At 44.2% G+C, this 12,958-nt stretch overlaps 1 protein-coding gene across 1 annotated transcript in view; it reads right to left on the bottom strand.

Moving 5' to 3' along the window:
• Positions 1-12,833, bottom strand: part of LOC106513960 (baculoviral IAP repeat-containing protein 6) — a gene marked incomplete at its 5' end in the record, with an annotated part of 65,398 nt that extends 52,565 nt beyond the window's left edge. Inside the window, 13 exon segments of the mRNA XM_014003028.1 lie at positions 787-1,004; positions 1,330-1,669; positions 2,130-2,329; positions 6,433-6,606; positions 6,692-6,853; positions 8,161-8,292; positions 9,172-9,301; positions 9,588-9,731; positions 10,470-11,328; positions 11,415-11,645; positions 11,852-11,960; positions 12,210-12,466; positions 12,554-12,833. Of these exon segments, the coding sequence (XP_013858482.1) occupies positions 787-1,004; positions 1,330-1,669; positions 2,130-2,329; positions 6,433-6,606; positions 6,692-6,853; positions 8,161-8,292; positions 9,172-9,301; positions 9,588-9,731; positions 10,470-11,328; positions 11,415-11,645; positions 11,852-11,960; positions 12,210-12,466; positions 12,554-12,833 (3,236 nt within the window).
• Positions 12,834-12,958: the final 125 nt, after the last annotated feature.

Here is a 12,958-nt window from a genome sequence, read left to right as displayed (position 1 = left end):
TGTACAGCTTGAGAAAAAATGGTTCTTTAAATGTCTTAATTTAAATTTGCCTCATCTATACAAAACATGTTGGTATTCATTAAATTCCAGTGAAATATATTTATGTTTGTGGTTGTAATGTGACAAAATATGGAAAAGTTCAAGGGGTATGAATACTTTTGCAAACCACTGTATTTACTTCTTGTTCATATAGCCTCTTAACTCTGACCAATACAATCAGGCATGAAAGGGCTCCTAAACTCAAGGGATGAACCAACGTTATGTCAACATATAACAGAAAATATAACTAAGAAGCTCTTTTAAATTAGATCTTTAGACTCCAGGTTACCATTTCTTTGAGAGAATCTATGACAAACACCAGAGACAGAATAAAGAAAATAAGGTTTTAGAAAAAAAACAAGGTCATTTCCAACAAAGTGGTAACTAAAACTGAAATTTGGCACATAGTAGATAAACTAAAGTATGATGCATCTTTCTGGCCCTGTGTCACATCTATGATTGATTCAAGTTGCTTCAAAATTTGACTTCCAGATTCTGCTCATCAGATGCAGAGGGTTTTTACAGGCTTGACACGTCTTCTTTTGTCCTCCTTTTGTCCTATTTTCTTATTTTATTAAGCACACTGCACATAATGTTGTCATGGTCGGGCACAAGGACTGGAAAGAAAATGAATGCCACTCACTTGAACTAACTTAGACAAGTTAGACAAAACAAGCACGTGGACAAGGACAATTTTTGGATCGATGTACGGACAAGTTCAGCCACATCACAATTGTGTTCTCATACCTCAGAAACGCCACTGTTGGCGTTGGGGTTGCGAGGGGCGTGATGGCTCAGAGCGGATAGACAGGCTAGGATGAGGTGGATGGCGCCGATCTCCAGAGCCATGCGGCGCAGCAGCACGCCATCGTCGGTGGTCAGAGGAGTGCTGCTGAACAATGCTCGGAGGACGTGGAACGGCAGCGTAGGCAACACATTAGCGGATGGAGATTGTAGGATGTGGCCTAGAAGAATGTGGAAGCAGACTTTAAACTAAACACAAACCCGATTTTATATAAGTGTAGTGGATAATTTTAAAATTTAAATTCAGGGCAGGTAAGGTAAAAGAAATGGGCTAAAAAGATTACTTAATTTGAATTTCATAAAAAACACTTCCAATATTTCAAGACAGAAATGAAGAATCTTCTAAAGCTGATTCAGCCTAATTATTCAAAGTTTTCGGACAAAGACATTAATCAAAAGAGTCAGAACCACACTGAGTTTGAGACTGCTTTAACACTTTTACAGATTCTGTCAGTGCTGGCAGCTAGGTGGTGTTTCCAGACTTACTGCCTTCTCCATCGTCGGTGACACCCAGCACCAGGCGCAGCAGACACTGGGCGTGCTTCCGCTCCTTCAGCAGCACCTCGGCGTAGCCTGGCAGCCGCAGGAAGAGGCCGAACGCTGCCAGCGAGTGAGCGGGGATGGGGGACATGGTCTGTACCGAGGAGGAGGAGGATGAGGAAGAGGATGACTGGGACTGCTGCTTGTTGACAGGAGGCGGCTCAGCGGCAACAGACTCCGGCGCCTCGTACACCAGCTCTCCTGACTGCTCGATGGTCACCCACTCAAACTGGTCGCTATCCTTCGGCTTCTCCTGCGTGGAGGAGGGAACCACAGGGGTGCTGACCTGAGAACAAACCGTTCAAGAGGATTGGTGCACAGCAAACACAAGTGATACCGTGTTTATACCAGACAGAGATCTGCACTGTGAAAACTTGGTAAAATTAAATCTTTCAGTAAATGGATGAAAACGACTGAGAGCAAAGATTTATATACACAACTTGTTGGGTTTCCTTTTAAAGGGAAAAAATAGATCAATGTTGCATACATGCTCAGYCATTTATGACATAAGAACAGATGTGGAAATTAGACTGTATATGTATAACTGAGTACACATAAATGTGTATCCAATAAGTCTGTGATCAATAGAAAATCATTGCTTATAATTGTGTTTAAACAAATAAAGTAGCACATGTAGCAGACCTTAAAATGTAAAATGTATTACAAAAAATGAGAAATCTTTGAGATAAAATCTTAAACATTACTAAACTTCCAACATATGTTAACACAGTGTAATTTAAAGTCACCTGCTGAATGACATCAGGGTAGAGCATAGGCAGCCTCTCTGCAATCAGGGCCAGGCCCCCCATGCCAGCAAAGACCTGCAGTGGTGACTGGATGGGGCTGGTCTCGAGGAGAGACTCGTCCGTTGCAGCGTCCAGACATTCTTCAGCAGCCGCCATGGATTCTTCGTCAGGACAGCTGTTCAGCAAGTCACAGTGATCCACTGCAAGGASAGCAAAAACAGGACCTGTTGTATGTTCATGCACTACGTGGCTTCTGAGCGATTTGTAATAAATACACCTGTCTGTAACTCTGAGTTTACAATGAAAAGAATCTGATCCGGGGAGTTTCTCTCTCTTTTTAAATGAATCTTTTGTTCCTTTTCAGTCATTTCACTCAGTACAACACATAGTTGTATATGGGACACGTGCGCCTGGCTGAAGCCACCTCTAATCACATCTTTAGACCAGTGACGTGGTGACGTTGAACGTCGGGTGACAGGCTCCGCCTTCACCCTATAAGTTCGGAGTCACCAGCATCATTACTCAGTTCTATCGCCCTTCACCTCGCGRCAGTCATCTCTGAACCTGAGCTCACATAGCTGCTGCTAGTTAGCTCAGCTTCTAAGGTTCTTAGGCTAGCTTTACTGGTGCTAACCGCATTACCTGCTGGTTCGTGTGTCTGCCCCTCGACGCTACTTAAGTGACCTTTATTTTCTGCTGAAAATCTGTTTTGTGGTTCACGATGACCACAAAACCACCTTCGAAGAAGTCGAAGTCTTCTGTTCGCCCCTGTCCTCAGGGGTGCGGCTTTAAGCTTCATGGGAAGGACCAGCATGAGGCCTGCCCGGCCTGCCTAGGAATCATTCACACTCGACGGGTGCTTGTGGAGCCCGAGTCCTGCCGGGCCTGTGCCGGACTTTCACGTCCGACACTGGAGAGGAGAGTGAAATTCCTGGAGAAAATGCTGGGGGAAACTGGTGTTTTCCGACAAGACCCGCTGCTCTCCGAATCCAGCCAGATGGCTCAGTCTGACGAAAACGAGGATTCGGCGGTCGAAGCCCCCGCTGCTAGCTGGGCAGACCAGATGGAGCACGAGGCGGCCTCACCCGACATCGAGGGGGACGAGACCCAGTTTCTACTGGATCTAAACCAAGAGGAGGATGATGTTCTGCAGATGGAGCAGGAGGTTCTCAGTCTGTCCGAAGATGACGAGGAGCCGTGACCAGCTCACTCCACCCCCGCTGGTGCGAGGGTGGACCAGGATTCGTCCTTCTTGTCCCTGTGCCGCCGAGCTGCTGCTAAACTGGAGGTACAGTGGCCTGACCCCCCACCTGCTCAAAAGCCATCGAGGTTCGCAGGGTTTTATCTCCCGTCTGAACCGGCTGATGTGAAGCACCGTCTGCCTATGTTTCCRGACTTTGTGTCAGAGCTGACGTCTTCCTGGAGCAAACCGCTGTCCATCCGCGCCTTCGTGCCCGGACAGGGTCAGTACTTGGACGTGGAAGGGGCAGACCAAGCAGGCCTGGTGGGCATYCCTCCGATGGAGCCTTCTTTAGCCACTTATTTGGCTCCGTCTCACAACCAGGGTGTGAGCGGGCCCACCCTGCTCCTTTCCAAGCCCTGCAGATTCTCTTCGGCACAGCTGGAGAAAATCTACAAAGCCCAAGGTAACACCGCCCGTGCGCTGAGCTCCGTCACCATGCTTCAGACCTATCAGGCCATGGCCTTGGCTGAACTGGCACCTCAGATGCCGCAGGAAAACCCCCTTTTACCCCTGCTGAACGAGATCAGACTGGCATCAGACCACATCCTGCATGTGTCCCGCTGTGCAGCGCTGGCTCTGGGGAAAGGAATGGCTTCTACTGTGGTGGCGCAGAGGCACCTGTGGCTAACGCTCTCAGACGTTCCCGACAAGGACAGAGAGGCCTACTTGGATGAACCGATAACGCCTACAGGACTGTTTGGTCAAGCGCTTGATGTCATCCAAACCAAATTTGAACAGAGGAAGAAGCAGGCTGAGGCACTTCGCTGCATCATCCCCAGACGCGACGCGAGGCCCAAGGCACCGAGCACATCCAGGTCTGCGTCTCATCCTCCTCCGTTCAAGAAGGCGGCGACGCCCGGGACTTCAAAGGCCCAGACCGCCGAATCTTCCAGCAAGCCGCAGCCTCCCCGTCAATTGGCATGGAGCAAAGGCCCCCCTCCGAGTCAGCAGGACAGTTCAGCGGCTCGGAAGAAGTCAAAAATGTTTCTGAGTGCTGATCAGTTTCTATTTATACCAAATTGTTCTTACATCTTGTGCTGAGCAATTGACCTTTTACACTAACAGAGTGTAAAACGGTTACCATTCATCACCCCTGCACTGACCATACGTATAGATCGTTAATAGACACCAGATCCAGGCAACCAAACGCAGGGTCAAAGCTATGCTTCATTTATAGTCAACATTATAAYGAAAATGTGCCATCTTTATAACAAATTCCAAATACTGTTTATGAGGAAAAAAACACTTGTTCCAATTTTTGGAGGAGTTTTAGACAAGTTGTGATATYATAAAAGCACACAAAAGCCTATGTCTTGTGATCTAGGGTTATTTGAGGCTACAGCCTTGAATACCCAGGCTTAACCACGTGGGTGATTAATAATTTTTAAAAACCCTTTCAAAATTAATAATCTGTTMTAGAAGTGTACAACAGAAGAGTTGTTCATCAAATGTGCTTTTATTTACGATCAGAGGGTTTGATCTGATGATCAAATGTAGGACAAAAAAATAAATTAAGGCAAATTGTTGAAAACACAAACATCTTCTTTATATTGTCAACAAAAAGAAGACACAAATTTTACTTATCTTGAAAAATTCCTGAACATCTCTTGTTTATAATGCAAAACCTGGAGTTAAGCATGACAAAAGTAAGAAATTTGTTGCTCTTCTCCCATTGCCTTAATGAAATTTTAAGAAAGACAAAAAGTTTAACAGACGTGTCTGAAATTCCCAAACAGGATTTGTCTGTTTTCAGTTCAGTGATGGTCAAAAGGATTTCATTGTTATTTTGTCTGAGGTAGAACAAGACATGACCTTTTCTAAAATTATTTTAATTTGTATATAGTTTTGCTGATTAAATGCAAACAGAGCAATTTAAAAGAATAGAAAAATGAGAGGTGAAACGTCAGGGTACCAGGGCACTTCTGTCAATTCAACAGTGATGACGTCATCAAACAAGACACGAAACATTAACCTGACCTCGTACTGACCCATGAGTCTGCACAATCAAACAGCTAAATATAATACGCTTTAGAGTCAACACATCTCTGGACCGATGGAATTCTATTGTAGCTTTGGAATGTCAGCAGTTTCCTCCCTGTTAGGGTCCGTCCTGACCGAACGTCCTTCAGTATTCATTTCATTATCTGACTCACTGGGTCAGACGGTCGCAGCAAGAGGATACAAATCAAACCACAAACATACTTTGAGCCAAAATTAGGAGTAGCGCTGGCAGAGTGGCTTAGCTCCACAGTAATGTTTCCCAGAAATCCATGAATGTCAGACAAAAGTGGGTGTAAGGATCAAAAATGMTTTTACAGATCAGAGCAAATTATTGTAAGAGAAGTGATCGTAACTAAAAACCATGTGTTCCTAATCTATCTACAACCTCTGTAATGTCTTTTTTTTAGTGGAGTCCAAAAACAGATAAGTCGAGCAGAACTTCATTAAAGTCTTGTTTAATGAACTTTAATGACTGTAAGACTCCTGTTGTTTTGGGAGAATCTTTAGTGAAGATCAACATATTGTTTCTCTGTATTTTGACATGTTGGACTCTCCTGCCACCTAGTGGTGTGGCATGGTTATTTCAGCATTTTTATTAGAAAGTGTGGATAGAGAAAAATATGTTTATAAAAATATCTGACATTAACTGTTAACGTGGATGTAGTTAATAAGTGGCCAATCATGATAAAAATGTGTCATGTAAACACACTGATTGGAATATTCAGACTGGATTCAGCTCGATTAGAATGAAGTTGAAATGAGAGGGGCGGTTTATGRCGACAGATAATCCAAACGGAGCACATGGAAATACTTCTTCTGATTATTCTGGCTGAGRAAGCCTGACCTGACTGTGCATGTTTTAATCCATRCGCATGTATTCTAGTATTGCGCCGCTTAAGTTGGCAGCATGTTGGAGTAGCTCTGTTWCATTCATTCAGAGATATTATGTTTAAACTTGACACTAGACACACTACAATCAATAGAGGCTGACTGTAAAGTGTCAATTCACCAAGTAGAAATCCCACACCCTTATAATCTGCAGCGCTGTAGCGTCAGTACCTTTCTCAGTGCGCAGCCTCTTGAACGAATCGGTCTTGGAAAGACCAGGGTCGGAGATAACCTTGGAGCCCAGTTTGACTGTCAGGTTGATGGACTGGTAGCCCTGTGGCAGCTTACGGTCGTACAGGAGCGTCAGCAGCTGAGCCAGGGTCATCTCGGGCGGGAGGGGCTGACCTGGAGGGGAAAATTAGAAAACTAAAGTTAGTAATGAGCTGTGGCTGCTTCGACCTGAACACCTTTGAGTGTTTGAGTGAGGGACCTGGAAGAAGCTTGTGGTAGAGATGGAAGACAGGCACACTGATGGTTTTTGCTGAGGGGTCCACACCTGAAGACGCAGTCAGCTTGTCACTCAAGACGCGACCCCTCCTTGAAGGAGGTCGGGGAGGTGTTGAAAGAGCCCGTTTGGACTGAGACTTCAGACCTGACGGCAGAGACAGACGGATCAGTTTGTCTCACTGACAGTAACACAACAGAAACCCTTCTCAGAAATAAGAGAAGGAAACTTTATCAGTCCTAATAATCTGCAGGGTGTTCTTCACAGCTTCAGCCAAAGATGTGATGAAAACAACAGAACAAAAAGAGGCAGAACTTGACATTCAGTGTATTCACCTTAGGCAGTACATTGAGTTACAAACAGACACAGTCAAATCATTTTACTCCAACAACTCAAAACACACCCAGGTGAGCTCACCTGCACAACATTGATCTCCTAYTGTTTTAATACTAGTCAATTGTTTAGACTTTCACACTTCATCATGTGGTCAAAGTCAATGAAATATAGGGGTGTAACGATTGCAGTTTTCTGGCCGATCACTGACCTTTAAAACGTCTGACCACCTGACGACATAGATTTTTAAAATAACTGACTGTCAGGTGTTATAAAGTTACAATACACCTTCAATGTTCCARTTTTATTTTACTGAAAAATAGATCACCACCCTTGAAAMAACACAAACTTGTTTTAACTGGATATTAGGTAGTGCTCACAGGACAGCAAAAGAGGACAGTGGCTGATTTTCAGACTTTTGTGGAGGTAGATAAGCCGATCCTTTCCATCACTCTCATCTAAATTATCATCCGATCTCCCAAAATTAAGGAAATCTGTGCCAATAAATCGGCAATCGGTGCACCCCTAATTATATACTAATGAAACCTACTGAAAAGTTGTTCTTTCAAATCAWATATATTGTTTGTTCTGCTATAAAATTTAAGCTGAGTGTTAAATGACAATTTCTAGTTGCCTGCAGAAGATCATTTTACCTTCACTCTCTATAAAATGTCCCAACTCCCTTTCATCAAACATCCTCCCTCATGTCACCTCACAAACACAGGAGGCTGCAGTCACCAAAATACTGTCGTTTACAGGTGTAGCTCTGTCATAGTAGACCTCTCAAAATTAAACTATGATAAAATAAAAGGGCTTTATGGGGAGGTGGATCAAAACCTGTACTCYTATTAAAAGCACCGGGGCAGAGCTCAAACAGCTTGATACACTACTGCCATCTTGTGGTTGTATTAGTGGCACTAACAGGTGCAGAGTGCAAAAGAAAACAAAAAAAAAAGAACATTTTTGACTCTCAGGAGTCAACACATAACTAATGAGTGACGTAATGATTGGCTTTAAGGAGAGTAAGTGTATTTGTGTGTTTCGATGGAAACCTTTTTACAATCTGAGACACCAAACTGCTTTTCATGGCTTCATGTAATTTCAGAGGTTCAGAGCTGTACCTGAGGCCACGACAACACTGTAGTTGTCCTGGAAACCACTGTCTGCCTTCATCTTCTCCTTCTCCTCGTGATTCTTCTTCTCCTTGTCTTCCTTCTGCTCACTGATCAGCTTGGCCGTGATGCTGGGTGTGTCTGTACGGATGGAAACATAAAGTATGAGTCTCAGACACAATCCCATAATAGTAGTGATGTATCAGGTTTTCTATCAGCTGTTCAAGGTCTCCAGGGCTGAGCCATTAATCATGTACACAGCTTGCTAAAAGCTAACTGGTATTACTGCAGCTCGAAGCATCAGTGAGGGTGACCTTGATGACCGGAGGATGTCCCATGAATTAAACCACAGGAACAGGATCGAGCCACAGTGTGCGGTCCAAAACAAAGCAATAATTAAACCTGCTCTCATTTTATGTGAAAAAATAATTAATCAAAAAAATCAGGGTTTTTAAATAAAGTTTAATACACCAACTTCATTAGCCACCTTCACCGGTTTCTWAAGACAGAATTTAAAAAAGCTGTTAGTAAAAAAGTAAAAAGTATACAGAATTATACGAAGAAGTTTATGATAACTYAACCTGGTATGCAGTCGTATAAAGCTGACTGACAGCCAACAGCAACAAGAGTTTTATTGTTCTCAAAATGACTAAAGAAGAATCTCACACTGTCTCAGACATTTTAAATAAAATTTAAACCTCAGAATCAAGATTATTTTTAAATGAGTGATTTTTGATGTTTAAACTTACTTTCAATAACTAATTATAACGTGGAACAGAAACAGACCCCATCTAACGCAAAGCACACATGGTTTACTTTAAATTCAAAATCCAAATAAAACAGGTAATCAATGAGCTTAACAAATGTTAGTTTAAATCTGCTGGTCTGCTCAACAGACTGAGGTGAAGGAGGAAAATTAACTGTTTGTGTCCATAAATGCAATTCTAATAATATTAGGATATTTCCTGCATGTTGAGAAATAATACCACTTAGTAGAAAATAAAGAACTCATAAACACACCAGATACACGGTCCAGGACTTCAGCCAGTGTGGTGGAGATTGGCAGATGCAGAGTGCGGTATTTGTGGCCTGCTCCATACATGGGATGTTGAATCATGTGGCTGGTGGCATTGATACGTCCTTTATACAACTGAAATAAACACGACAAGTTTTGGTTTAGGTGAAAWTTTTAAYAACTTGCKAAACTTCCCCTTTTWTCRGATTCAGAGCATTTCCCACATCATTGTTACATGATGCAAACTAACACACCTTACTCYGGCCACYRAATTAATGTTAGTAACAGAACAATWTAAAAATAAATGTTCAATTAATYTGAATATGTATRCAAATGAGAAACTGCTGCAGGARCRTAAACTGTTTTTGGATAGGGGGTTTGCAACCAGAAATACTTTACAAAATAATTTAAGGTTACTGACCGGACAGGGAGACTGGAGGAAGACCGTGACCTTCTCATCCTCCAGCATGAGTTGTAGAAAAAGTCTTCTGATGAAGCCTGAGATGTTTCTGGAGATCGGTACATTCCCTCGCTGAGGAGCAGACTGGAAGAGCTCACAAAGAACCTGMAGCGAGAAAAAACAAAGACTTAGGAAATAAAATAAAAACTTGCTAGGGAAAAAGACAAATGAGATGTTATTATTAAGCATCTAAGGCAAAAACATATTATAACGCTACTGGTATAATAATATATTGTAATAAGGGATGTATTGTGTATTTTTCAGGCACATAATTTAATTCTACACCACAATCAATAACTATGTGAAAATCAAATATATATAAACATTTTGAGGGCACAGCTTTGTGTAAATAGGTGGTGCTTTGTACCAGCAAGTGTTTAGGCAGATCCTCACAACTACAGGAGATGCAATGATTTCTCAAACATGCATGAATGAATCAAAGAAACACTCTGGGCATGTTTTTAATGACGGAATGACATTATGACATGATATAATGCTAAAAAAAGTTAATTTTGCATAATATCCCCCTTTAAAATAACTGAGGCAAATGTCACCTATTTATAACTGATGTGAAGTGTAYAAACTGTGATGTACTGTCAAAATGAGGAGCGATGTTATTTTTTCATTATAAGAACAGAGGTCACTGGCTGAAAACAAAACCTCAAAATTGAAGAAAAAGCAGAAGTGACAAACCCTTCCAGCAGGAAAGCACTGGAGTCAGAACGTGTCAACTATCCCAAATATTTAAGCATAAAAGATAAACCTATGATTGATTACTTTAGCAGATTCATGTGAATTTAGTGTTCTATGAAAGTAAAAACTCAGTGAAAAAGAAAATCTGACCTGAGCCATGAGCCTCTGGTTATTGGGGTGGCAGGAGATGCACTGGAGAAAAAAGGCCACGGTGGCGTTCTCCAGAGCCGTCCTCTGCTGCGTGGTGAGACCTCCGGTCTCCCCAGAGGACAGCGAGGAAAAGCGGGTGCCTGAATGCTGGGCCTGGGTCGGTGGGGGCGGCCCTGCAGCAGATCCAGAGCTCSCTGGCTGAGAGCCGGTGTTTGTGCTTGTGCTGGCACTGGAGTGGCAGAGCAGGAAGAGCAGCGCGGTCCACAGCGGGTACACCTCAGGCCCTCCCAGCCAGTCTTTCATGGTGTGACTGCTGCCGACTTCRGTGAGGAACCTCAGCACCGGAGCGGCGAGCTCTGCGGCCAGAGSCGGCCGACTCTGCGAGGATGAGGAGGGCGAGTGGTAGTGGTGGTGCCGCCTGTCRGCCTGAGCGGCAGGCAGGGGGAGGTCAGCGCTGATCAGGAGGCTGACGCAGAACTGAACCAGGCTGCGGACCAGCAGCGAGGGCAGGCCCGAGTCCAGCAGCTGCTCTATCGCTCCAGGAGACTGGGAGGCAGCTGACAGCGTCATCAGCTGGGACTCTGACAGGTTAATGGGGGGTCTAGCGTGCTTGGAGTCATCTGTAAGTCCTGAGGTGTTTGCGTTGGCGTCGTGCTGCTTCTTTCCATCATCGGTCATGGCGAGGCGGCGCTGCTGGGCCTGAGAGTGCGTRGCACTGGGAATGGAGACGATGCCCATCCAGAACATGAGCAAGGCGAAGTAGCTGGGGTGGATATGACACATGGAGCACAGCAAGCTGTCCACAGCCTTCTTCAGTACAATGTTGGATGGTAGTGACATGGACCAGTTGTAAAGCAGCCTGGAGGAAAGAAGACAGAACAGAATCAGTAATAACATGAGAACAAGGAAGGTGCGTGAACCTGCTGCGATTAGACAATAACTGACTCAAAGAGCTCTCTGTTGAGGAGAGCAGGGAGGTCGTAGTCAACCGGCAGCTCATAGCTGTGCCACAGGATTGCCGCCACACAGTGGAGGTGGGAAGGAGACGGCATGAGGAGGCCATACTCCCTCGAAGAAGCAGAGGAGGAGCCGGAACCAGGGAAACCCATCGTTGCGCTCATCTTATTGGCTGCCACTCGAGAGGAGTCGTGCACCCACTGCAGAAGAGCCTGGATCCTGGAAGGTTAAAGGTCCGAATCAGATAACTAAATCAGAACAGGAACTATCGTTTGCCCATAGCTGCTTAACGGTTTAATAAATAAATGTTCAATTCAGTTTTATAAAGAAACCCATATAGAAGGGTGTGAGGACAATGAACAGAAAAATTATTATTTCTAAAAGTGAAACCGATTAAAGGATTAAAGATTTGCTGCTTTGTATACCGGTCTTTGGTCCCAGAATCCTGTGTAGTCCCCAGCTGGTACAGAATATCAATGGTGGAGTCAGAGGACAGACCGTTGAGCCTCCCGAACAGCAGGGGACTGTTCAAATCTTTAAGAGAAAAAAGACAGGTTTTACAATTATTACACCTTTATAACAATGGGAACTAATAGGAGCTGTTTCTGAACAAAAGAGAATTTAAATCTAATTAGTTAAATCTAAAGAACAAAATACTGAAACTACATATGAGGCTTTATAAAGACAAAAATCTAACCAGATTGCTGCCTCCAGTCAGTTGACATACAGATTGGCAGATAATAAAATAAATTGATTTAAATTTGCTTGTTGCGTGTGACTCACTGGCGGGGTCGGTGCCAGAGGCGGCGCAGTTTCTCAGCAGAATGTCGATGAGTTTCAGTCCGATTTTTGTGGACTGCAGGCCAATCTTGACCAGAACAGCCTCRATGTTGGGAGAGTGCATGCCACAGTAAGGTGACATGAGCAGCGCAGCGCATGTCTGCAGCAGATTAGCTGTGGGGGCTGCGGCGCTGGCCATCATGGCCTCCAGGTCGCTGACATGGGTCAGGCAGTGGTGGAGGAGACGAAGCCACCCGATGCTATGTGCAGAGACGGAGCGGGTCAGAAAAAGACCTCACGTGTATCACGTATGAAGTTGTTCAAAGCTTAGAAAACGTTAGGGGTACCTGGTTTTGGAGACTTGGTCCTCAGAAGGCAGAAATGGGTTGTTGACTGTTGCAGAGGAGGTGTTTCCAAACGCTGTAAGACCTAAGAGTTTGATCTGAGATAAACCCAAAGAGCTGGCATCTCGAGGCCGGTGCAGCCTCAGGCAAACAGCAGATGCAACCTCTGCTTTTACCAACTGGATCTTTATGTATGTTAATCCACTGGTGATGACTGGTGTGGAGAGCGGCAACATGTTGACCCCGTCGGCACTGATCTCCACCGAAACTGAGGATGGGCATGCTGTGTGGTAGAAGGAAGGAAACACAGTAAAATTAAATAAGAAGAAGCATAAAACATTGTTCCCTTTCAGTCAATTCACTCGGTACAACATCATGTATGGGAACCACGCCCCTGCGTGTCCTGGC

Source organism: Austrofundulus limnaeus, unplaced genomic scaffold (genome assembly GCF_001266775.1).
Source record: "Austrofundulus limnaeus strain Quisiro unplaced genomic scaffold, Austrofundulus_limnaeus-1.0 Scaffold0, whole genome shotgun sequence".
In the NCBI taxonomy this organism is placed as follows: domain Eukaryota; kingdom Metazoa; phylum Chordata; class Actinopteri; order Cyprinodontiformes; family Rivulidae; genus Austrofundulus; species Austrofundulus limnaeus.
The sequence above is the reverse complement of the archived record's forward strand: the minus strand, read 5'-3'. Positions and strand labels throughout refer to the sequence as shown.